Raw genomic sequence first — 20,815 nt, 5'->3', positions numbered from 1 at the left:
AGTTTATTTTTACACATAACTATTTCATGAGCTTGGAAAATTCCATAAATTACGTTGTTATTTTATTGGAATAACATTAAAATTTACATTAACATATGGAGACCTGACATATTTATAACTCTCCGTATTTCTGTTCAAGAACATGGGGCACCTGGGTGGCTCAGTCAGTTAAGCGTACAGCTTCGGCCCAGGTCATGATACCACCTTTCGTGGATTCGATCCCTGAGTCAGGCTCTGTGCTAACAGCTCAAAACCTGGAACCTGCTTGGGATTCTGTGTCTCCCTCTCCCTCTGCCCCTCCCCCGCTCATGCTGTGTGTGTCTCTCTCTCTCAAAAAAAAGGTAAAAAAAAAAACCAACACAACACATTATGTCTTTCCATCGACTTCTTTTCTCTCTGTCATTCTTTTGTATTTTTCTTATTTGTTGCCAAGTCTATCTTAGTTTGGGAGGGTTTTTGTTTTTTTTGTTTTGTTTTGTTTTGTTTTTGACAGTGCCTTATCTCTGTTTTAGTTTTGCTATTTAAACGGATCCTTTTACTCCATAGTATCTTATCCAACAGGAAGAGACCATCTTGCAAGTGGATGCTACTTTGACTACTTTACTACCTCAGCAGGAGGAAGGATGGTTTCTTCACAACAGCCCAGACAAGAGAGACAGTCATAGGTCAGCCAATGAGAAGCCACTACAACTCCCTTTACTCTAATGAACTTTTTGTTTATCAATACCCTTCCCAAATCCCCCTTCTGTATGCAAGAGTGATCCACTTATTCCTTCTGAAGGCTAGCCTGTGGTTTTTCCTGGGCTTGCTAGTCCTGGAGTGCAATTCCCTGCTATTCCAGAATAAAGCCATTTTTGCTGGTAAAATAACTGGCAGTTTTATATTTAAGGTAAACATTGAGCACCTGAAGATCAAGCTTTAGCCTTTTTAAAGTCTCTTGTTTTGGGGCGCCTGGGTGGCTCAGTTGGTTAAGTGTCCGACTCTTGATTTCAGCTCGGGTCATGATCTCACCACGGTTTTGTGGGTTCAGTCCCCATGTCGGGCTCCGGGCTGATGGTGTGGAGCCTGCTTGGGATTCTCTGTCTCCCTCTCTCTCTGTCCCTCCCCCACTTGTGCTGACTCTGTCTCTCTCAAAATAAATAAATAAACTTCAAAATTTTTAATACAATAAAAATTTAAAAAAAATAAAGTCTCCTGTTTCGCCTGGGTAGCTCAGTTGGTAAAGCTTCCTAATCTTGATTTCAGCTCAGGTCATGATCTCATAGTTCCCTGGGTTGGAACCCCACCCCCACTCCCATCAGGCTCTGGGCTGCCAGCCCTGAGCCTGCTTAGGATTCTCTCTCTCTCTCTCTCTCTCTTTCTGCCCCTCCCCCCCCTCATTCTCACTTCTCTCTCTCAAAATAAATGTTAAAAAAAAAAAAGAAGTCTCAGGGTGCCTGGGTGGCTCAGTCGGTTAAGCGTCCAACTTTGGCTCAGGTCACGATCTCTCGGTCCGTGAGTTCGAACCCCGATCAGGCTCTGTGCTGACAGCTCAGAGCCCGGAGCCTGTTTCAGATTCTGTGTCTCCCTCTCTCTGACCCTCCCCTGTTCATGCTCTGTCTCTCTCTGTCTCAAAAATAAATAAACGTTAAAAAAAAAAGTCTCATGTTTCTTTGAACAGCAAAGCCAACAACAGGGACCACATAGATGCTCCTGCACAAGATCTGCTAGCAACTCTCAGCTGACCAGTCAGGGTAGCAGCAACTCCCAAAACATCTGCAAACACAGAGATGGTCTCCCAGTTTCTAAAAACTCCCCGCTCTTTCACTGTTGCCTCTACTCCCATGCACCATTCTTGCAGGAACCTGAGAGGTCTGTGGGCCCTTAAAGTTCTGGTTTGCCATTACCTTCATGACAGCAGAGGGAGCAGTCCACTTGCCCGGGTGACCTTGCCTGGAGACTTACATTCCTTCCCTGGAAAGAAGGCCTACTTCATGTACAAGGAAATCATGTTATGTTTCTGTGATCGAAACTTAGTAAGGGTCAGGGATGCCTGGGTGGCTCAGTCGGTTAAGCGTCTGACTTCAGCTCAGGTCATGGTCCCGCCAACTGTGAGTTCAAGCCCCGGGTCGGACTTTGTGCCAAAAGCTGGGAGCCTGGAGCCTGTTTCAGATTCTGTGTCTCCCTCTCTCTCTGCCCCTCCCGCATTGATGCTCTGTCAAAGAGAAATAAACATTAAGAAAATTAAAAAAAAAAAAATTGGTAAGGGTCAGAAACACTCTTCCCTTTTTATCTTCTGAAAGCCAGTGCCCCCCCACCCCCGACCGTGGACCCATTGTCCTGTATTTGATGCCTTATTTTTATGCAAAATACTCGAATTTTTTTTTCATTTTTTTCTTTGATTTTCCTTACGTCTTCTTACTTCTCTTGACTTTTTTTAATATAGAATGCTTCAAAGTTTTGTGTATCATCCTTGCACAGGGGCCATGCTAATCTTCTCTATATTGTTCCAATTGTAATCTACGTGCTGCCAAGCGAGCACTACTTCTGATGACTTTTGGACCTGCATTATCTAAACACGCCTATTACTCACGAATGCCACTTCTGCTTTTCATTAGGAATCCGACCCCCGAGTTGTTTTCTAATATACTTACTATTCCATTTGTTGGGTTTAAATCTTTGAGCCATAGAGATTTTATTTGGTGTCTCTACACACCGTCTCACCAGAGAATACTTAATTACATAGTTGTCCCCTGAATGTAATACGATATTCACTATATACTAACGGGTCATACAGCTCTCGCTAAAAGTGGATTTTACAAGGACGGGGACAGATGGGCCTAGGAGACCCTTCCAGAGCCTGATAAAAGTCTGGTAGAGCAAAGAATCTTTTCCGAACACAGGATGCCTATGTCCACCCTAAAGCCCTGCCGTCAGCTCAACGCTCCAAACTCAGCCTGCGCTGCAGGACGCACTGCGCAGTCTCCGGCCCGGCGCGTCCTTCACCAACGTGGCGGGGGGGGGGGGGGGCGGGGGGGGGCGGGGGCGGGTACGGAAGGGAAGTGATGAAAACTACCAGAATGCCCGGGGGGCGGCGGGGGGGCGGGGGGAGCCTTCTTGAGAGACACGCGCTGGACTCAGAGCAGCCAATCCCCGCGGGGTGGGGCGGGAGCATCCACAGGGGTGGTGTTCGGCCAATGACTGACACCCACGGCTCGCCCTACGCTCCGCCCCATCGGCCCCCTCCCGACCGCCAATTGGAGGGGCCGCTTTGATTGCAGCGCTGATTGGTGGCTCCTGCCTGACAGGGCGGTATAAGCGGGTATCTCGCCCTCCGCTGTGTCCCGACTCTCACCCGGCGCACAGCGCTCGGGGGCTCCGCAGCGGGCGGCAGATCCGGGTGGGCAACGCGAGAGGCCGGGTAGACTGACGAGAACACCGAGGACTGTGCCGTGCCGTGTGAAACCCTTGTAAACCCTGATCCTGAGCCCTTCAAAGCCCGCCTGGGAGACCCTAGATCCCCTCACCCTGAAAGGCTCCGAATCCCCTCAGCCTCAAGGGACCCCAAATCCCGCCGCCTTCAGGGAACCCAAATCCGCTAACTTCGTGGAACTTCACGTCTCCTCAGCATCGGACCCCAAAGCAGCTCGGCTGCAGAAACCTCATATCGCGTCACCCAGAGAAACGCTAACCCCCCCCCCCCCAATTCTTAGACCCCCAAATGTCCTCAGCCCGAGGAGCCTGAAATGTAACACCCACAGAGAGAACAAATTTCCCCAATGTCAGAGACCCTGAACAGCCCCTGCCTGTGAACTCTTAAATCCTTTCGGCTTCAAAGACCCCAAATAACCTCAATGTCAGAAAACCTTAAAGCCCATTAATGAGAGAGTCCAAATCTCCTCAGAATATGACTTAACGTTTCCTCAGTCTCAAAGATCCCAAATCCTCTCAACCCGAGCGTTCTAAATCTCTTCAGCCAGAAAGACCCAAATCTTGTCCTGAGAGACTGCCAATATCACCAGCCTGAGGAACCCTAGGTGTCCTCATCTTGAGGCCCCAAATCCCCTTGACTTAAGAAACCCCAACTCCCTCAGCCTGCGAGAGACCAAATCTCCTCACCCTGAGGCATCTCTGTCCCTTAGAGATTGAGCCTGTTTATACCAGATTTTTCCAGAATCCCCAGGTGCACATCCCAAGAAGCGCTTCTCTGAGAAATATTCACTTCCTGTCCCCGGAACGGGCCGGCACTCAGGGGCCTCCAGGCCTCCTTGGTACTCCTCTGGCCTTGCACCTCAGGACTCTAATCAAACGCCCACAGCCACATCCCTCTGCGACCTTTCCTCATATGGGCCGAGCTGCAGTAGAATAAAAGAAACAAAATCTAGCTCACGTTAGAATGGCCTGGCATTGCCAGTAGAGGTTCTCCATCCCATCACTACCCGCAGGTTTCCCCTGCATCTTCTAATCCTCCCTGGGCTGCCCACCTCTTTCCTGGATGCCCCACCCAAATGGAGAAAACAGACATGGCTCTGGGCAGTGGTCTGCGCCGTCACCCCCTGTCAGCACCTTCTCCTTCCACAGGTGCCTTGGCCTTAGGACAGAGAGACTCATGGAGCCATGGCCAGCCTCAGAGTCAGAGCGGGGCCAGCCTGGAGGTCCCAGCACCACGAGCCCCGTCGGATTCCCGGAGCAGTCCACTGAGAGAAGCTCAAGGACAGCAAGATGGAAGCCCACGGTGAGAGGTGTGGGAGAAGCTGGGCTCCAGACTTCTTGGAGAGGATGAAGAGAGGGGCCTGGTGACCAGGAGCTGGTCCTTGGAGGACCACAGGCTCCTGGCCTACACCAGTGACTGTACACAGGATAAAGGGCACTCACTCCTTTACAGGACGTGGGTGGGGGAGGAAGTTACACGGGATAGTGGCATCAGCGGTTTCCCTTTGCCAAGAGAGAGCTAGTAAAATGCTTAGTGTTTGTTCGATTGATCAGGACCCATCAAGAAGGACAGAAACGCTTTACCCTCGTTTAACAGAGAGCACCCAGGAAGCAGGGTACACAGTACATACAAGGTGGAGGAGAAGGCCCGGCTCTAAGTTCTGACGTGCGTTAGTTAGTCACCGATGGGATCTCTTATTTTCTCTAGGCCAAAGATGCTTTCAAAGACATTTCCATATACTTCTCCAAGGAAGAATGGACAGAGATGGGAGACTGGGAGAAAATCCGATACAGGAATGTGAAAAGGAACTATGAAGCGCTGATGACTATAGGTAACCAGAAGTGCTGGGTGCTGAGGAGCCTGGGAAACGTGAATCAGGCCTTCAGTCCCTATATTAGTTGGCCTCTCGGGTGGCTCTGTCTGATCACGGTTCCCTTCTGTGTGAAGACAAATCTGGAATGAAATTTTGTTCTCTTCTATCAGTGTAGGGCTTGCACTGGCAATGCACAGCTCATCTCTTGCCTTGTTCTAGACTCTCCCAGCCCATACAACTGAGTCGCACTGACTGGGAGATGTGCTCCATTGCTACCGTGCTTTGTTCCTCCTTCTAGATCTTCCCTCTTCGGACAAGGGTTTTGCTTCTTTCCAGGTCTCAGAGCCCCTCGACCAGCTTTCATGTGTCACCGCAGGCAGGCCATCAAACCCCAAGTAGATGACACTGAGGATTCCGATGAAGAATGGACGCCAAGGCAGCAAGGTGAGGGGCCAGGAAGATTTAGAGATTTCCTCCTGGAACCCAAAGTTTAGGTCTCAGCTGCATCTCAGGAGTTAAAAAAGGAAACTCTTTCCTCAGAAACATAAATATAAATAGACGCAAAACAGCATATCACACAGTAATTTATTATATTTTATGTAATTTATGTATATTTATGTATATTTATGTAATTATATCACACAAAACTTATTCATATAAAATTTTAAAATGTGGATGATAATAATTATATTATTTATAAATACATTAAGAGTGGTAAATGGGGGCGCCTGGGTGGCTCAGTCGGTTAAGCGTCCGACTTCGGCTCAGGTCATGATCTCACGGTCCGTGAGTTCGAGCCCCGCGTCGGGCTCTGTGCTGACAGCTCAGAGCCTGGAGCCTGTTTCAGATTCTGTGTCTCCCTCTCTCTGACCCTCCCCCGTTCATGCTCTGTCTCTCTCTGTCTCAAAAATAAATGAACGTTAAAAAAATTAAAAAAAAAAAAAAAGAGTGGTAAATGTATCAAAATCTGAACATGAAAAAGAAATGCCAAATTCAGAATAGTTATCATAAGAGAAGAAGGAATGGGTGGCAGGTGGCTTTGCTGTGTCTTGGTTAGTTTTTTATTTGCTTTTATTTTTGTTTTTGAATTTTAAAATAGAAATTAAAAGATATAAAGATAAAAATTAAAAGATATAAAGTTGTGGCAGAATGTTGAGATAAGGCTGAATGGTGGTGGATGTATAGGTTTTCCAATATAATTCTCCATACCTTTCTGTATGTTTAAGATTTATCATTCGTTTTTCTTTTTTAAAAAAGACTGTTTTTGCTAAACATTGCTAGTTAATGAAAGGGAAGATAAAGAAACCTTAATTAGACTGTAAGTCCACCAGAGAGCTTTCTAAAAGTAATCGCAGTTATTCTCATTATCCAATTATTGGATTAAATGTCTTAAAAAGAGAAAATGATGAACATATTATGTAAAGATACAGTTTTTAGGTATATTTAATCACACACAGGATCTTCTTACCCCAAAATGAACCAGATTCTTTGTCATAATTCTGGAAGAGGGTTTGAGGTAACTAGTCTCCCTGGTCTTTCCCACATATCACTCGCCAGAGACAGCATCAGGCAAACAACATGAAGAGTGATCGCTACAAAATAGAACTGAGAGACTCACTTCCTCTTTTGCTGTTCAAACAAAAGAGTTTGGAAGAAGGGTTGATCTCCCTAAACTGGAGAAAGCAACTTGGGTTAGGTCTATGATTCCATCTACGGATTTCAGAGATTTGAAAACCCAGTGTGTGGTTGTCCACAAAGGTTTGACATGAAAAGAAAGTCTTCATATACCCCATGGTTTACCATACATCTACACAGCTTTATCTACCCTCAGCTAACATTCCCACCCCAATTTTCTTTATTGTGGTTACAAAATATAATAACATAGATTTACCCTCTTAACAATGTTTAAGTATACAGCACAGTATTATTAGCTACATGCACATTATTGAACAACAGATTTTTAGATCTTTTTCATCTTGTATGACTGAAACTCCATACCCATGAACAACAACGTTCCATTTCCTCCCCTCCCCTTCCCCCGACAGGCCCTGGAAACAACCGTTCTATTTTCCATATCCATGAAATAGATAACTCATATATGTGGAATCATGCAGTATTTGTCTTTTGTGATATGTTTATATCAATTAGCATAATATCCTCAAAGTCCATCCATGATGTAACATATGACAAGACATCCTTCATTTGTAAGGCTGAATAATATTCCCGTGTGTGTGTGTGTGTGTGTGTGTGTGCGTAATTTCCTTTATCCATTTATTTGTCGATGCACATTTAGGTTGCTTCCACATCTTAGCTATTATGAATAAAGCTGCAATGACCTTGAATGTACAAATATTTATTCAAGATTCTGTTTCCAATTTTTATACACATACCCAGAAATTTGACTTCTAAATCATATGACAATTCTTTTTAATTTATTGAGCATCCTCCATGCTGTTTTTCATAATGCCTGCAACATTTCACATTCCCACAAATAGTATGTAAGGGTTCCAATTTCTCCACATCTTTGCCAACACTTGTTATTGTCTGGTGGGTTTTTTTTTTTTCATAGTGATTATACTAATGGGTATGAGATAATATCTCATTGCAGTTCTAATTTGCATTTCCCTGAGGATTAGTGACAATGGACCATCTTTTCTTTTTTTTTAATTTTTAAGTTTATTTATTTTGAGAGACAGAGAGAGTGAGCACAAGCCGGGGAGAGGCAGAGAGAGAGGGAGGGAGGGAGAGAATCCCATGCAGGCTCAGAGCCTCAGCACAGAGCCCAATGTGGGACTCAAACCAACAAACCACGAGATCATGACCTGAGCCGAAATCAAGAGTTGGACACTCAGCCAAATGAGCCACCCAGGCTCCCCTGGAACATCTTTTCATGTGCATTTTAGCCATTTGTATATATCTTCTTTGGAAAAAAATGTCTTTTCAAGTCCTTTTGTCATTGTATTAAAACCTCAGGCTGCCATAATAAAGTACCATAGACTAGGTGGCATGAACCACAGAAATTTGTTTTCTCACAGTTCTAGAGGCTGGAAGTCTGAGATCAGGGTGCCATCATAGTCCAGTTCTATTCTTGCCTTGTAGGCAACCTCCATCTTACTGTGTGCTAGCATGACCTCTCATTTATATGTGCATACTCTTGGAGAAAGAGAGAGATTTCTCTTCTTAAGGGCACTAATCCAATCATGAGGAGCATACTCTCATGACCTTATCTAACTCTAATTACCTTCCAAAGACCCCATCTCCAAATACAATCACATTGGAGGTTAGGGTTTCACATAGGGACCTTTTGGAGAGACATAATTCTTTTCATAGCACCCAATTTTTAATAAGGTTACTTGTTTTTTTACTATTGAGTTTCAGCAGTTCTTTGTGTAGTCTGGATATTAACCCCTTATCAAATGTATATTTTACAATTATTTTTTCCCATTGCCTTTTAAAAAAATTTTTTTATTCTTTATTTTTATTTATTTTTGAGAGAGAAACAGTGAGACAGAGTGTGAGAGGGGAAGGAACAGAGAAAGAGAGAGAGAGAGAGAGAGAGAGACACACACACACACAGAATCTGAAGTGGGATCCAGGCTCTGAGCTGTCAGCACAGAGCCCAACACGGGGCTTGAATTCATGAAACGTGAGATCATAACCTGAGCTGAAGTTGGACGCTTAACCGACTGAGCCACCCAGGTGCCCCTCCCATTGCCTTTTCACTCTGTTGACTGTGTCCTTTGCTGCACAGAAGTTTTTTAGGTTTAGTATGGTCCCATTTGTCTATTTCTGCTTTTGTTGCTTGTGCTTTTCGTTTCATATACAAGAAACTGTTGCCCATTCAATGTCATGAGGCTTTTCCCCTTGTTTTCTTCTAAGAGCTTTATAGTTTCTGGTCATACATTTAGGTCTACGGTCCTTTCAGAGTTGGTTTTTGTATATGATGTAAGATGAAGGTCCATCTTCATTCCCTTTTTTAAGTTTTAATTTTAATTCCAGTTAGTTAACATATAGTGTTATTATATTAGTTTCAGGTGTACAATACAGTAAACTACCACTTTCATACAGCACCCTGTGCTCACCACAAGTACACTCCTTAATCTCCAGCACCCATTTAACCCATTCCCCCACTTACCTCCCCTCAGGTAACCATCAGTGTGCTATCTATAGTTAAGAATTTGTTTCTTGGTTTGCCTCTTTTTTTCCCCCTTTGCTCATTTGTTTTGTTTCTTCCACACATGAATGAAATATACGGTATTTGTCTTTCTCTGACTTATTTTGCTTAGCATAATACTCTCTAGCTCCCATTCATGTCATTGAAAATGTTAAGATTTCATCTTTTTTTATGGCTAATATTCCATTGTGCCTGTGTGTGTGTGTGTGTGTGTATTTGTATATATATGTATATCAAATAAAGAATGCCAAGACTACATCATGGGGAAAGGACAATATTTCAACAAATGGTGTTGGGAAAATAGAATATCCATATGCAAAAGAATGAAAATGTCTTGAAAAAGAAAAACAAAGCTGGAGACATCACATTTCTAGACTTCAAGTTATATGTCAAAGCTCTAGTGATTCAAACAGTATGGTACTGGTACGAAAGACACATAGATCAATGAAACAGAATAGAAAACCCAGAAATGGGGGCACCTGGGTGGTTCAGTCAGTTAAGCGTCTGATTTCGTCTCAGGTCATGATTTCACAGTTCATGGGTTCAAGCCCCGCATTGGGCTTTTCACTGACAGTGCAGAGCCTGCTTGGGATCCTCTGTCTCCCCTCTCTCTCTCTCTCTGCCCCTACCCACTCACACTGTTTCTTTCAAAATAAATAAACTTAAAAAAAAAAAGACTCCCAATCCATGAATATGGGATGTGCTTCTATTTACTTGTGCCTTCTTTCATTTCTTTCAGCAATGTTTTGTAGTTTTCAGTGTTCAAATGTTATACATCCTTAAGTTTGCTCCTAATTATTTCATTCCTTTGGTGCTATTATAAATAAGACTGTTTTCTTAATTTCCTTTTTGGATTGTTCATTGTTAGTACATACAAATGCAACTAATTTTTTAGTGTTAATTTTGTATCCTGCAACTTTGCTGAATTTGTTAGTTCTGACAGATATTGTGTGGAATCTTTAGGACTTTCTACATATAAGACCATGTCATGTGTGAACAACCATAATTTTACTTCTTGCTTTCCAAATTAGATGCACTTTATTTACTTACTCACTTACATACTTACTTATTATTTTTCTCCAATGCCCTGGCTAGGACTTCGAGTACTAGGTTGAAGAGAAGTAGTGAAGTGGGCATCCTTGCCTTATTCTTGATCTTAGAGAAAAAGCTTTCAGTTTTAAACTGCAGAGTATGATGTTGGAGATAGACTTTTCATATATGGCCATTATTAGAGTGAGGTAATTTTTTTCTATTCACAGCTTATTGAGATTTTTTTTGTCATAGAAGGTCAGTATATATATATATATATATATATATATATATATATATATATAGTTATATATAGTTATATATAGTTATATATAGTTATATATAGTTATATATAGTTATATATATATATAGTTATATATAGTTATATATAGTTATATATAGTTATATATATATATAGTTATATATAGTTATATATATAGTTATATAGTAGTTATATATATATAACTATATGTAATAGATAAGTTATGAACATAGGATGAAGCTTAAATGAGGTTTTGTCTATTTTTTTAACACTTTCAGAAAATTAGTTGTCACCAGTAGCAGCATAGACTTTGATAATATTTCAAAAACCACTTTCCAATCACCTTTTGGTAGTCCTTGTACTTGCCACTCCTTAGTCAAGAGTTCTGTGTCTCTGGTGAGAGTCTCTGGAGCTTAGAAACATTTGCCAACCAAAACACTGATTTCTCATCACTTTATAGTCAAACCTTCTTGGGTGGCATCCAGAGTGGATCAGAATAAACAACACAAGGTGAGTATTTCCCAGATCCTGATGACAAGAAAATCTTTCTCATGGATTTAAACACAGGTAAGAGTAGAAGAATTCAGAGTATCCTAGAAACTGCTGCCTTCCTTTACTGATCTCTTTAGCACAGTATCCGAGATCATCATCGCTGTAATAGTTAACAAGAACAGCAACAATATTAGCTATCTCTTGTTTTATTTTCACTGTACTTCAGACTTTATTTTAAGCATTTACACAAATAAACTCACTTAAACCTTACAACAACCCTATGGGGGGGGGGGTACTATAAATATCACCATTTATAGGTGAGATTGAGACAAAGACATGTTTGCTTATATACCTGACATCACAGTGCTAGTGGTAGTGCAGTCTAATCTCAAGCTCCTTTTCTAAACCACTTAAAAGCTCATTAAGACTTTCATAGTTTTATAAAATTTACATTATTCATTTGATTCATTTCGACCCAGTTCTTTTCTAGTATGCTGAAGTGAGAGATGAGCTAAGACCCCCTAAGTAAGAGAAGCTTACAAATAATACCAGCAATTTGTACACTCGATCGTCCCAGATGAAAGAGATAGCATCCCCGCCATCAGAGCCTCCCATTCGATTTATTTGTTAATTTATTTATTTAAAGAGCAGAGAGGGGCAGAGGGAGAGAGAATCTTTTTTTTTTTAATTTTTTTTAACATTTTATTTATTTTTGAGACAGGGAAAGACAGAGCATGAACGGGAGAGGGTCAGAGAGAGAGGGAGACACAGAATCCGAAACAGGCTCCAGGCTTTGAGCTGTCAACACAGAGCCCGACGTGGGGCTCGAACTCACGGACAGTGAGATCGTGACCTGAGCCAAAGTTGGACGCCCAACCGACTGAGCCACCCAGGCGCCCCAGAGGGAGAGAATCTTAAGCAGGATCCACTTCCAGCATGGAGCCTGTCTTGGGGCTCGCTCTCACAACCCTGAGATCATGACCTGAGCTGAAATCAAGATTCGGATGCTTAAACAACTGAGTCACCCAGGCCCCCCCCCCTTTTTTAATGTTTACTTATTTATTTTGAGAGACAGAGAGAGAGAGAGAAGAGACTCTCAAGCAGGCTCCACACCCAGCACAGAGCCCACCACAGGGCTCAATCCCAGGACTGCAAGATCATGACCTTGAGCCAAAATCAAGAGTCTGTCGCTCAACTGACTGAGCCACCCAGACGCCCCCAGAGCCTCCCATTCTAATAAGAGGAAGCATCTGAAGCCCTGAGTACCTTCAGGTTTGATGACTGAGAAACAACATATAAAATGACTTAAAGACTTCATATACGTTACATAATCTTCTTTAGAAACTCACCTATCTGTGGAGCACCTGGGTGACTCACTCAGTTAAGCGTCAGACTCTTGATTTCATGGTTCCTGAAATCTCATCACTGTCAGTGCAGAGCCTGCTTGAAATTCTCTCTCCCTCCCTCTCTCTCTCCCCCGTCCCTGCTCCCTCTCTCCCTCTCTCTCTCTCTCAAAAATAAATAAACTTAAGAAGAAAAAAAGAAACTTACTTAACTGGAACTGATTTAAAATGTTCATACTTGTAGGAAGAAGCAACAGCTCCTTCCTCTGAGCTCCCATTAGGCAACTCTCATGTTGTTCAGAATCGTTTGTGTAGCCTGCTTCTGCCCTGCAGGCTCTTTCTTCTCAGAAGTCCCAGGCCCCACAGGGCCCCTGAATGTTTTCTGAACAAGTAATTCCACGTTTACAGATTACATTAGAAATAAAAGGGTCAAAGAATGCTGAAAATAAGATCTGTGATTTAGATTTTGAATATGGAGACAATGGAGAACCCTCTCAATTGACAGCAGAACTGTAATCTCACATTCATACTGTATCAAATAGCTCATGAGACAATTTGATGATCATTATAATATTTCCTGTTTACTATAACATTAAGAAATAGCATGTATACAGGGCACCTGGATGGCTCAGTTGAAAGAGCATGGGACTTTTTGGTCTCAGGGTCATGAGTTCAAGCCCCATGTGGGATGTAAATATTACTTAAATAAATAAAACTTTTTTAAAAATTAGCACGTATACCATTTTATGGATCAGGAAAACTGAAGAGAGCTAGCTGCCGGTACAACCTTATTCAAACAGAATTGACAGGAACCAGCTAATTTAATTCCAAATATTCTTTCCTGGGTATGGCAAGCGACAAATTTAGCATCCTTTTTTTTTTCCCCCAGTGTTTAGATACATTTCCTCCAACGCCTTCTTTATCATCTTTCCCCTCTCTCTGCTCTGTCACCTCATTTTCCAGACGTGTGCAGTCCTTTCCACTTGTCTACATTTCCTCCTCCATTAAATGTCCACTAGTTTATAGATGATCCCCTCTTTTTATCTACAAGTCCTCACCACTTTCTTTCACAGACCTTCTTGATTCTCCAGCCAGTTTTCCCAAGTGTTCTCCCTGCCTCCTTCTCACTTTTATGGAGAAATCTGAGAAAATTTAAAGAGAAAGAGTCTTAAGCCATGGGTTATAGTTTTGAATTCAATATCCACATATTCCCTTTCTTTTCCCTCTAGTATTCGGAATCCCCAGGTATTTCCAAGTGTTGTTGAAGTATTAACCAAAGCAATTCATGTGAAAACACATCATAAGCCTTACAGGACTAAAAAAAAAAAAATGCCTGTTGTCTTTTAATATGTGACTCTCACATTGAAGGGAACCCACAGAGTGCCATTAAGTAAGGAATCTAGTTTGAAGGAATTCTCAGAAACAGCAAAGTTGCTGAACACAAGTGGCTCAGAGCAGGGCCAGAAACCAGTGTCCCTTCCTGGAGAAGCAAGTACCTCTGGACATCACTCTAGACGAAAATTGGGTAAGAGAAAGAATAATATGGGAACTTTGGTCCCTCTAAGTCCTCCAGAAAGTTTGATGAATACAACCTAGGTATGTGGAGTGGACTTTGGCTAGGCCTAGGTTAAAGCTAGACTAACCTGAGACCTGTAGTTACCGTTGAGGTCTTGGATAAATCTTATAAATTCTCTGAGCTCCTGAATGCTAATCTGTAAACTGAAGATAAGAATGCATAGCTCATATATTGTTTGAAAGCATTAAACATTAAAGAATTGACACATGCAAGTTGTCCAATAAATCCCTCAGTGATAATAAAGACCATACTTTCTTGGTGTTGAATGCCCAGGCTCTTGCTCGATGCCTAACATGTAATGTGCCCTCAACAAATATTTTCTGAATGAAGAAATGCATGAATGAACCATTTTCTAAGAGGAAATATTGTAAAGTAAGCCTGATAATGGGAAGAAACTAACATTGAATTAGCCATCTACAGTCAGTATGGAGTCTTACTCTCTGAAGTAAGAGTTTGGACAGTGGGGAGAGAGTATATAGAAGGATAAGTAATAATTTATTAGAGGAGATTTTGCATTTTCTGACAAAACTGGACTAACACTCCAGACCCCACCAACCTCACTCACGTACTCTTTTCCAACTCAGAGCTCAGGAGAAAGGAGATTGGAGTGAAGATGTATAGTCTACGAGAAAGAAAGGGCTTTGCATACCAAGAGGTCAGCGAGCCCCAGGATGATGACTACCTCTGTAAGTGACCATCTTGGCCCACTCTCAGAGAAAGCTGTTCTCTCCTGGTACAATAACTTCATTATGTCATAGGGACCCCAAATCATTCTCCTCCCCTAGTAACCAGGAGTATAGGATAGAGGCTAAATGATGTGTGTTGAGCTAATTCTGAAGCTGCTTAAGTGCAGGAACATGCACTAACCCTTTTCCTAACCCCTGTTGCTCTCACTTCCAGATTGTGAGAAGTGTCAGAATTTCTTCACTGACAGTTGCGCTGTTCACGGGCCCCCTACATTCGTAAAGGACAATGCAGTGGGCAGGGGGCATCCCAACCGCTCAGCCCTCACTCTGCCCCCTGGTCTGAGAATCAGACCATCGAGCATCCCTGAGGCTGGGCTTGGAGTATGGAATGAAGCATCCGATCTGCCACTGGGTACACACTTCGGCCCCTATGAGGGCCAGATCACCGAAGACGAAGAGGCAGCCAACAGTGGATACTCCTGGCTGGTGAGAATCACCTACCTCTTCCCCTGTCCTCTGGTGTCCCACATCTCTGCCGTGAATTGGTAGGACATCACCTTCTACATGGATGAGAATAACATGGTTAGTTCTGTGTACTGAGTGGACTTTGCATGAACCTGCTGTTCCTACTTAAAGGTCAGGGGGGAAGGGGGAGCATAGTGGTACAGACACAAACAGGAAGCTCCTCCCTTGCGGGACCTGAGCTCTGAGTTGACAAAGCGACCCAGCTGTGTAGACAACGACTAAGGAGTACATCATGTGGTCACACTGGGGACTGATTCCATACAGGCTGAAAGACCACTGACCACAGGAGAGTAAAATAATCCCTCTATTACCTCCCCACCCCTCACACACCAGAAAACAAAAAAACAAAAAACAAAAAACAAAAAACTTTAATTTCTCTTTCTCAAACTCAGATCACCAAAGGGAGAAACTGCTACGAGTATGTGGATGGAAAGGATAACTCTTGGGCCAACTGGATGAGGTAAGGCCAATAGAGTTCAGAGCTCCAGAGAGGACATTCACCTCTCACAAACCTACGTCCCTTTCCTTCTCATCATGTCTCCCTCAATGGTCTCCCTCAATCCTCTGTTCCTCTTTTTTCTCCATGTAATGCTCTTTTATTTCAAGAGAAAGTAATGGGGGAAAGGAGATAAGAATATAGTATATGTCCTCAAAATATGCTAGACAAAATTTGGACACTGGCAAAAACCTGAGGAGCCTAGATTCATCAGGAACACTGGACTCACACTTCAATTTATCTGATCAATGTTTATAAGCATTTACTATGTTCCAGTTTAGACAATGGAGTTCGTGAGTTAAACCTATTATACAACCCATGTTTTATGGAAGACATATTGCAGACAGACAATAGACAATTGAGTTTAAGAATATTTAACTATCATTTCCCTGTTTTTCAAGAGGTATACGGTGGAGAGATAGCTTCAAACAAGGGACCTTTAATATGTGAGGGCAGTAGCTCTTCCTCGTCTCAGTTCTAATAGAACTGGGTTCTGAAGCCTGTATAGGAATGGGCTACAGTATGGCCACAGGCCTCTGTGCTTCATGACCCAGCCCCTTTCCTTGAGGGGCTCTCATTTTATCAGGGAATGCAGTATGTAAATAAAATATTGCTTTTCTGTGTCATTTTACTAAGACAAAGGAAGCTCCAAGTTTCTATGGGAACTCAGGGGAGGCAAGTGAATGGTACCTCAGACACAGTGTAGGGAGACTGAAGAAAGCCTTCTCAAAGGAAGATAGCCACACTTGGGCTGAGTGTGGAATGATGTGTGTTGATCTAGAAGCGGAGTCCATGGTCAAGCATCAAGTTCTGTGGTATAAAACAGAACTTAATTTAGAGTTTAGAGAAACAAAAGGTCACTGGGTTTTTGTGACCAATCAAGGTGGCAGTAAGTCTGGAATAGGGATTTAGACAATGGTTAATCAAGCAAGGGGGAAAACATTAAAGGCAGGCTGTGGCCAGTAAGCAGAACTTAGAGATGGGAGTCCATATGATGTTGTGAGGGAGACTTAAGTACGAACAGAAGGTTCCTGAGGAGTTGGGGAGTGGACAGCATCACAGCATAGAGGCCTTGAGCATCGGGGCAGATCTGACACATAATGGGAATTTATCTCCTATGGTTCTTTTTCCCTTTCCCTGCCTCAACCCCAGGTATGTGAACTGTGCCAGGGACGATGAGGAGCAGAACCTGGTGGCCTTTCAGTATCACAGGCAGATCTTCTACCGAACCTGCCGGGTCATCAGGCCAGGCTGTGAACTGCTAGTCTGGTACGGGGACGAGTACGGCCAGGAGCTGGGCATCAAGTGGGGAAGCAAGTGGAAGAGCGAGCTCTCAACAGGGAAAGGTGGGCACCACTGCTCTTCAAAACAGAAAGAAAAGAAAGAATTCTCCGTGGAAGTTTCCATGTCCAGCTCTCGCGTAGAGTAAAATCCTGTCTAAAATCAGTACGATTGCAAATCAGATGCTTCAGAAATAAGGATTCATTTCATATGCATTGGCCTCTTAGAAATAAGTTTTAAGTTTTTCATTTTTGTTATGGTTTTTTAAATACCTCGTGCATAAAATGTGTAACAGAACATAGTGATAAAAGACTTAGAGGCCGAAAAATTAAGTTTTCAAGCACCTGCCAGCCCCCTCACTAAGTCAGTTTCTTCTGCCCTTTTAGCTCTTTCTTCTTAATTTGCTCAGTATTTCTAAATGACATGTGTATGTTGGTGTGCGTTCACTCTTAATTTAGTTAGCTGTCATGTGAGCTCCTACTCTGTTCCAGACAGCCTTCCAGGAACTGGAGGTGGAACAAGCTTGTCGGAATCACTGCTCTTGAGCACCTGATAAGTGAATGAGTAAGGGAAACACATGTACAGATGCATGTGTGTGCATAACATCACACAGCAAGTGGTGCTTTGAAAATAAAACTAGTCCTGGGAAGGTGCCTGGGGACCAGTGTGAGGAGAGGATGGGATGTGGCAGAGCTTGGACAGGGAAGGGCTCTCTCTGGACATGCGCAAACACCCGGGGGTAAAGGATTCCAGAAAGAGGGGGCCTGCTAGGAGAGAGGCCCTGAGGCACAAGAGAGGTGGGGCGTGTGTGGTATGTGGCTGAGAACCCATAGATACGTAGACGCCCTAGAGCCTGTGGTCCACGCTGAGACACTGGGGTGTTTCCTGACTGAGACAGAACAATTGTACAATTTTCGACTGGAGAGTGGCGTGTTCTCTATTTTAAGATGATGTTTTGGTTAATTTTGGAGAGAGACTGCAGTGGGTAATCCCCTCCAAGATCACTTCATCTCTAAGTGAGAGAGGGTGGTGGGTTGGCAGAAGATGAATGGTGGTTGGGAGTGTGATATATATACCCACACTTGGTCAAGGAAATATTTTGAAAGGACTTCCCATTGTATTTGAGATGAGCTAAGACCGAATGAAATAAAGTATGAAGGATATATTTTCATGTTATGATTTGTAGAAAACTGAAAGAGAAGCAGTTTATAACCTAGTTGGAGCGGCAGGAACCAGAGTCCTTTAGTCTAAGAGACTGCACTGCTCTGCCTCGTCCAATCCAAATCCCACTTTCAGATAGAGATCCAGACACATATTGGTTGTCAATTAAATATGTCTTTTTAATGTTTCTGTTTATTTCTGAGACAGAGAGACACAGAGCGTGAGCAGGGGAGGGGCAGAGAGAGGGGGAGACACAGAATCCAAAGCAGGCTCCAGGCTCTGAGCTGTCAGCACAGAGCCCGACATGGGGCTCAAACTCACAAACGGTGAAATCATGACCTGAGCCGAAGTCGGTCGTTCAACTGACTGAGCCACCCAGGTGCCCCTAAATATGTCTTTTTAAATGGGGAGACTCGGGGCGCCTGGGTGGCGCAGTCGGTTAAGCGTCCGACTTCAGCCAGGTCACGATCTCGCGGTCTGTGAGTTCGAGCCCTGCGTCAGGCTCTGGGCTGATGGCTCGGAGCCTGGAGCCTGTTTCCGATTCTGTGTCTCCCTCTCTCTCTGCTCCTCCCCCGTTCAGGCTCTGTCTCTCTCTGTCCCAAAAATAAAAAACGTTGAAAAAAAAAAATTTAAAAAAAAAATAAAAATAAAAAAAAAAAAATAAATGGGGAGACTCAAGTTCATATTTACTGCCACATTCTAAGTCATCAAAAGGGCTGTTGCCTCTCACTAGAATAAAATCACTGTAGACACTGTCACAGAGTCACATGACTTAGAAGGTGTTTGTATGTGGAGAAAGGTCATTGTAGTTCCATTCCTATAAGGAGGGAAGCTTCCTCTGATGCTGCTTGAAGGTACCTAGTCTGGGCAATACATAAAAAAGACCCTTGAAATGGGCTTTCTGGATTTACTCAATGTAGTAAGTGAAAATGGAATGGAAAAAATAAAGGAAAACTTGGTGGGAGACAGATCTTGCATTGTCAACACAATAAAAATGAGTAGTGGGGCAGGCCTTACCGGGAGACAAAGCATACAACGCAACATCTACCTGACCAAAAATTTCCTCTTTCAGCAGAACCACAGCCAGACATCCATCGATGTCCCTCCTGCCCACTGGCCTTCTCCAGTCAGAAATTCCTCAGCCAACATGTGGAATGCAAACACTCTTCTCAGAGCCTCCCACGAATATCTGCAAGAAAACATTTCCAACCAGAGAATCCCTGCCCAGGTGATCAGAATCAGCAGCAGCAGCAACATTCTGATCCACACAGCTGGAATGACAAAGCAAAATGTCAAGAGGTCAAAGAAAGGTCCAGACCTTTGCTTAAAAGTATAAAGCAGAGGAGAATTTCAAGAGCATTTTCCACCCCATGCAAAGGACAAATGGGGAGTTCTAGAGTGTGTGAGGGAATGGTGGAAGAAGGGCCCAGCACGGGCCAGAATTTGAATTCAGAGAATACAGGAAAATTATTCATGGGGGTAGGAATGTCAAGAATTGTAAGAATCAAAAATAGAGGCTGTGAGCAAGGGTTCAATGACAGATCACATTTCAGCAGACACCAGCGAACACACAAAGAGGAAAAGCCCTCCGTTTGCGATGAGTTTAGAAGAGACTTCAGTCATAAGTCAGCTCTTATTACACACCAGAGGACACACACAGGGGAGAAGCCCTATGTTTGCAGGGAGTGCGGGCGAGGCTTTACATGGAGGTCAAATCTCTTCAGACACCAGAGGACACACACAGGGGAAAAGCCCTATGTTTGCAGGGAGTGCGGGCGAGGCTTTACACGGAGGTCAAATCTCTTCACACACCAGAGGACACACACAGGGGAGAAGCCCTATGTTTGCAGGGAGTGCGGGCGAGGCTTTACATGGAGGTCAAGTCTCTTCAGACACCAGAGGACACACACAGGGGAGAAGCCCTATGTTTGCAGGGAGTGCGGGCGAGGCTTTACATGGAGGTCAAGTCTCTTCGCACACCAGAGGACACACACAGGGGAGAAGCCCTATGTTTGCAGGAAGGATGGACAAGGCTTTACCAATAAATTGCATCTCAGCTACCAGAGAACAAATGTAGCTACCACACACTCCATACCCCAGCTCTGAGGGAGGTTCAGAAGAAGCCTACTGACCCCTTACACTCCTCAAGAATATAATGAGAGCAGATATAACGGGTTAAACAAATCCTCTACTTTCAGGGCAAGAGATGAGGTATACAAACGGGGGAAGGTTCCTTGAGTGTTTCTGGGGATGTTGACGCCAATCCCCTCCATGGTTTTTTGGCCTCCTGTTCTAATAAATTTTGTGTGCATTCAAATCCAAACTCCACATCATGTACCTCATTCCCCCCTTATCACTGAAAGCAGAAGGGTCCAGGAGGGCCAGAGAACTCATGCTCTTGGCCCAGGTCTCCACAGGAACTTAACCCCTGGAAAGGTATAAGTCAGGAGTGAATCTAGTTAGACCAGTAGAGAATTTCTGGGCCAGGGAGAGAAATTTAAGATTTGAGACAGACTCATCAGGGAAGGGAATGCCCTAGTCTCCTGGGAAGCATGGTGTTTTCCC

At 43.5% G+C, this 20,815-nt stretch overlaps 1 protein-coding gene and 1 non-coding gene across 3 annotated transcripts; one reads left to right on the top strand and one right to left on the bottom strand.

Annotated features, from left to right (window-relative positions):
- Window positions 1-2,415: 2,415 nt before the first annotated feature.
- Window positions 2,416-2,521, bottom strand: LOC132675606 (U6 spliceosomal RNA). Its single transcript, XR_009608818.1, has one exon. It is a non-coding gene; the product is annotated as a U6 spliceosomal RNA (small nuclear RNA).
- A 719-nt stretch (window positions 2,522-3,240) lies between these two features.
- On the top strand, window positions 3,241-20,607 carry PRDM7 (PR/SET domain 7). 2 transcript variants are annotated; one of them, XM_078439204.2, is made up of 11 exons: window positions 3,241-3,449; window positions 4,561-4,714; window positions 5,120-5,243; window positions 5,562-5,669; window positions 11,151-11,200; window positions 13,894-14,050; window positions 14,686-14,787; window positions 15,002-15,273; window positions 15,705-15,772; window positions 16,961-17,154; window positions 19,326-20,607. In XM_078439204.2, the coding sequence occupies exons 2-11, from the start codon at window positions 4,589-4,591 to the stop codon at window positions 20,354-20,356; spliced, it is 2,232 nt and encodes a 743-aa protein (XP_078295330.2). In that variant the 5' UTR covers window positions 3,241-3,449; window positions 4,561-4,588; the 3' UTR covers window positions 20,357-20,607. The 2 variants fall into 2 exon arrangements, with proteins under 2 accessions (XP_078295330.2, XP_078295331.2); XM_078439205.2 differs by having other exon boundaries at window positions 19,323-20,607.
- The last annotated feature ends 208 nt before the right edge of the window (window positions 20,608-20,815 follow it).

This window comes from Panthera onca, chromosome E2 (assembly GCF_046562875.1).
Source record: "Panthera onca isolate mPanOnc1 chromosome E2, mPanOnc1 haplotype 2, whole genome shotgun sequence".
NCBI classification, from domain to species: domain Eukaryota; kingdom Metazoa; phylum Chordata; class Mammalia; order Carnivora; family Felidae; genus Panthera; species Panthera onca.
The sequence above is the reverse complement of the archived record's forward strand: the minus strand, read 5'-3'. Positions and strand labels throughout refer to the sequence as shown.

Excerpts from the sequence above, each read along its gene's own strand:
- PRDM7 (XM_078439205.2), top strand. The coding sequence starts at position 4,589 with ATGGAGCCATGGCCAGCCTCAGAGTCAGAGCGGGGCCAGCCTGGAGGT. Across the intron at positions 14,051-14,685 it reads TCACTCTAGACGAAAATTGG|AGCTCAGGAGAAAGGAGATT; the intron begins GTAAGAGAAAGA and ends TTTCCAACTCAG. Across the intron at positions 14,788-15,001 it reads CCAGGATGATGACTACCTCT|ATTGTGAGAAGTGTCAGAAT; the intron begins GTAAGTGACCAT and ends TCTCACTTCCAG.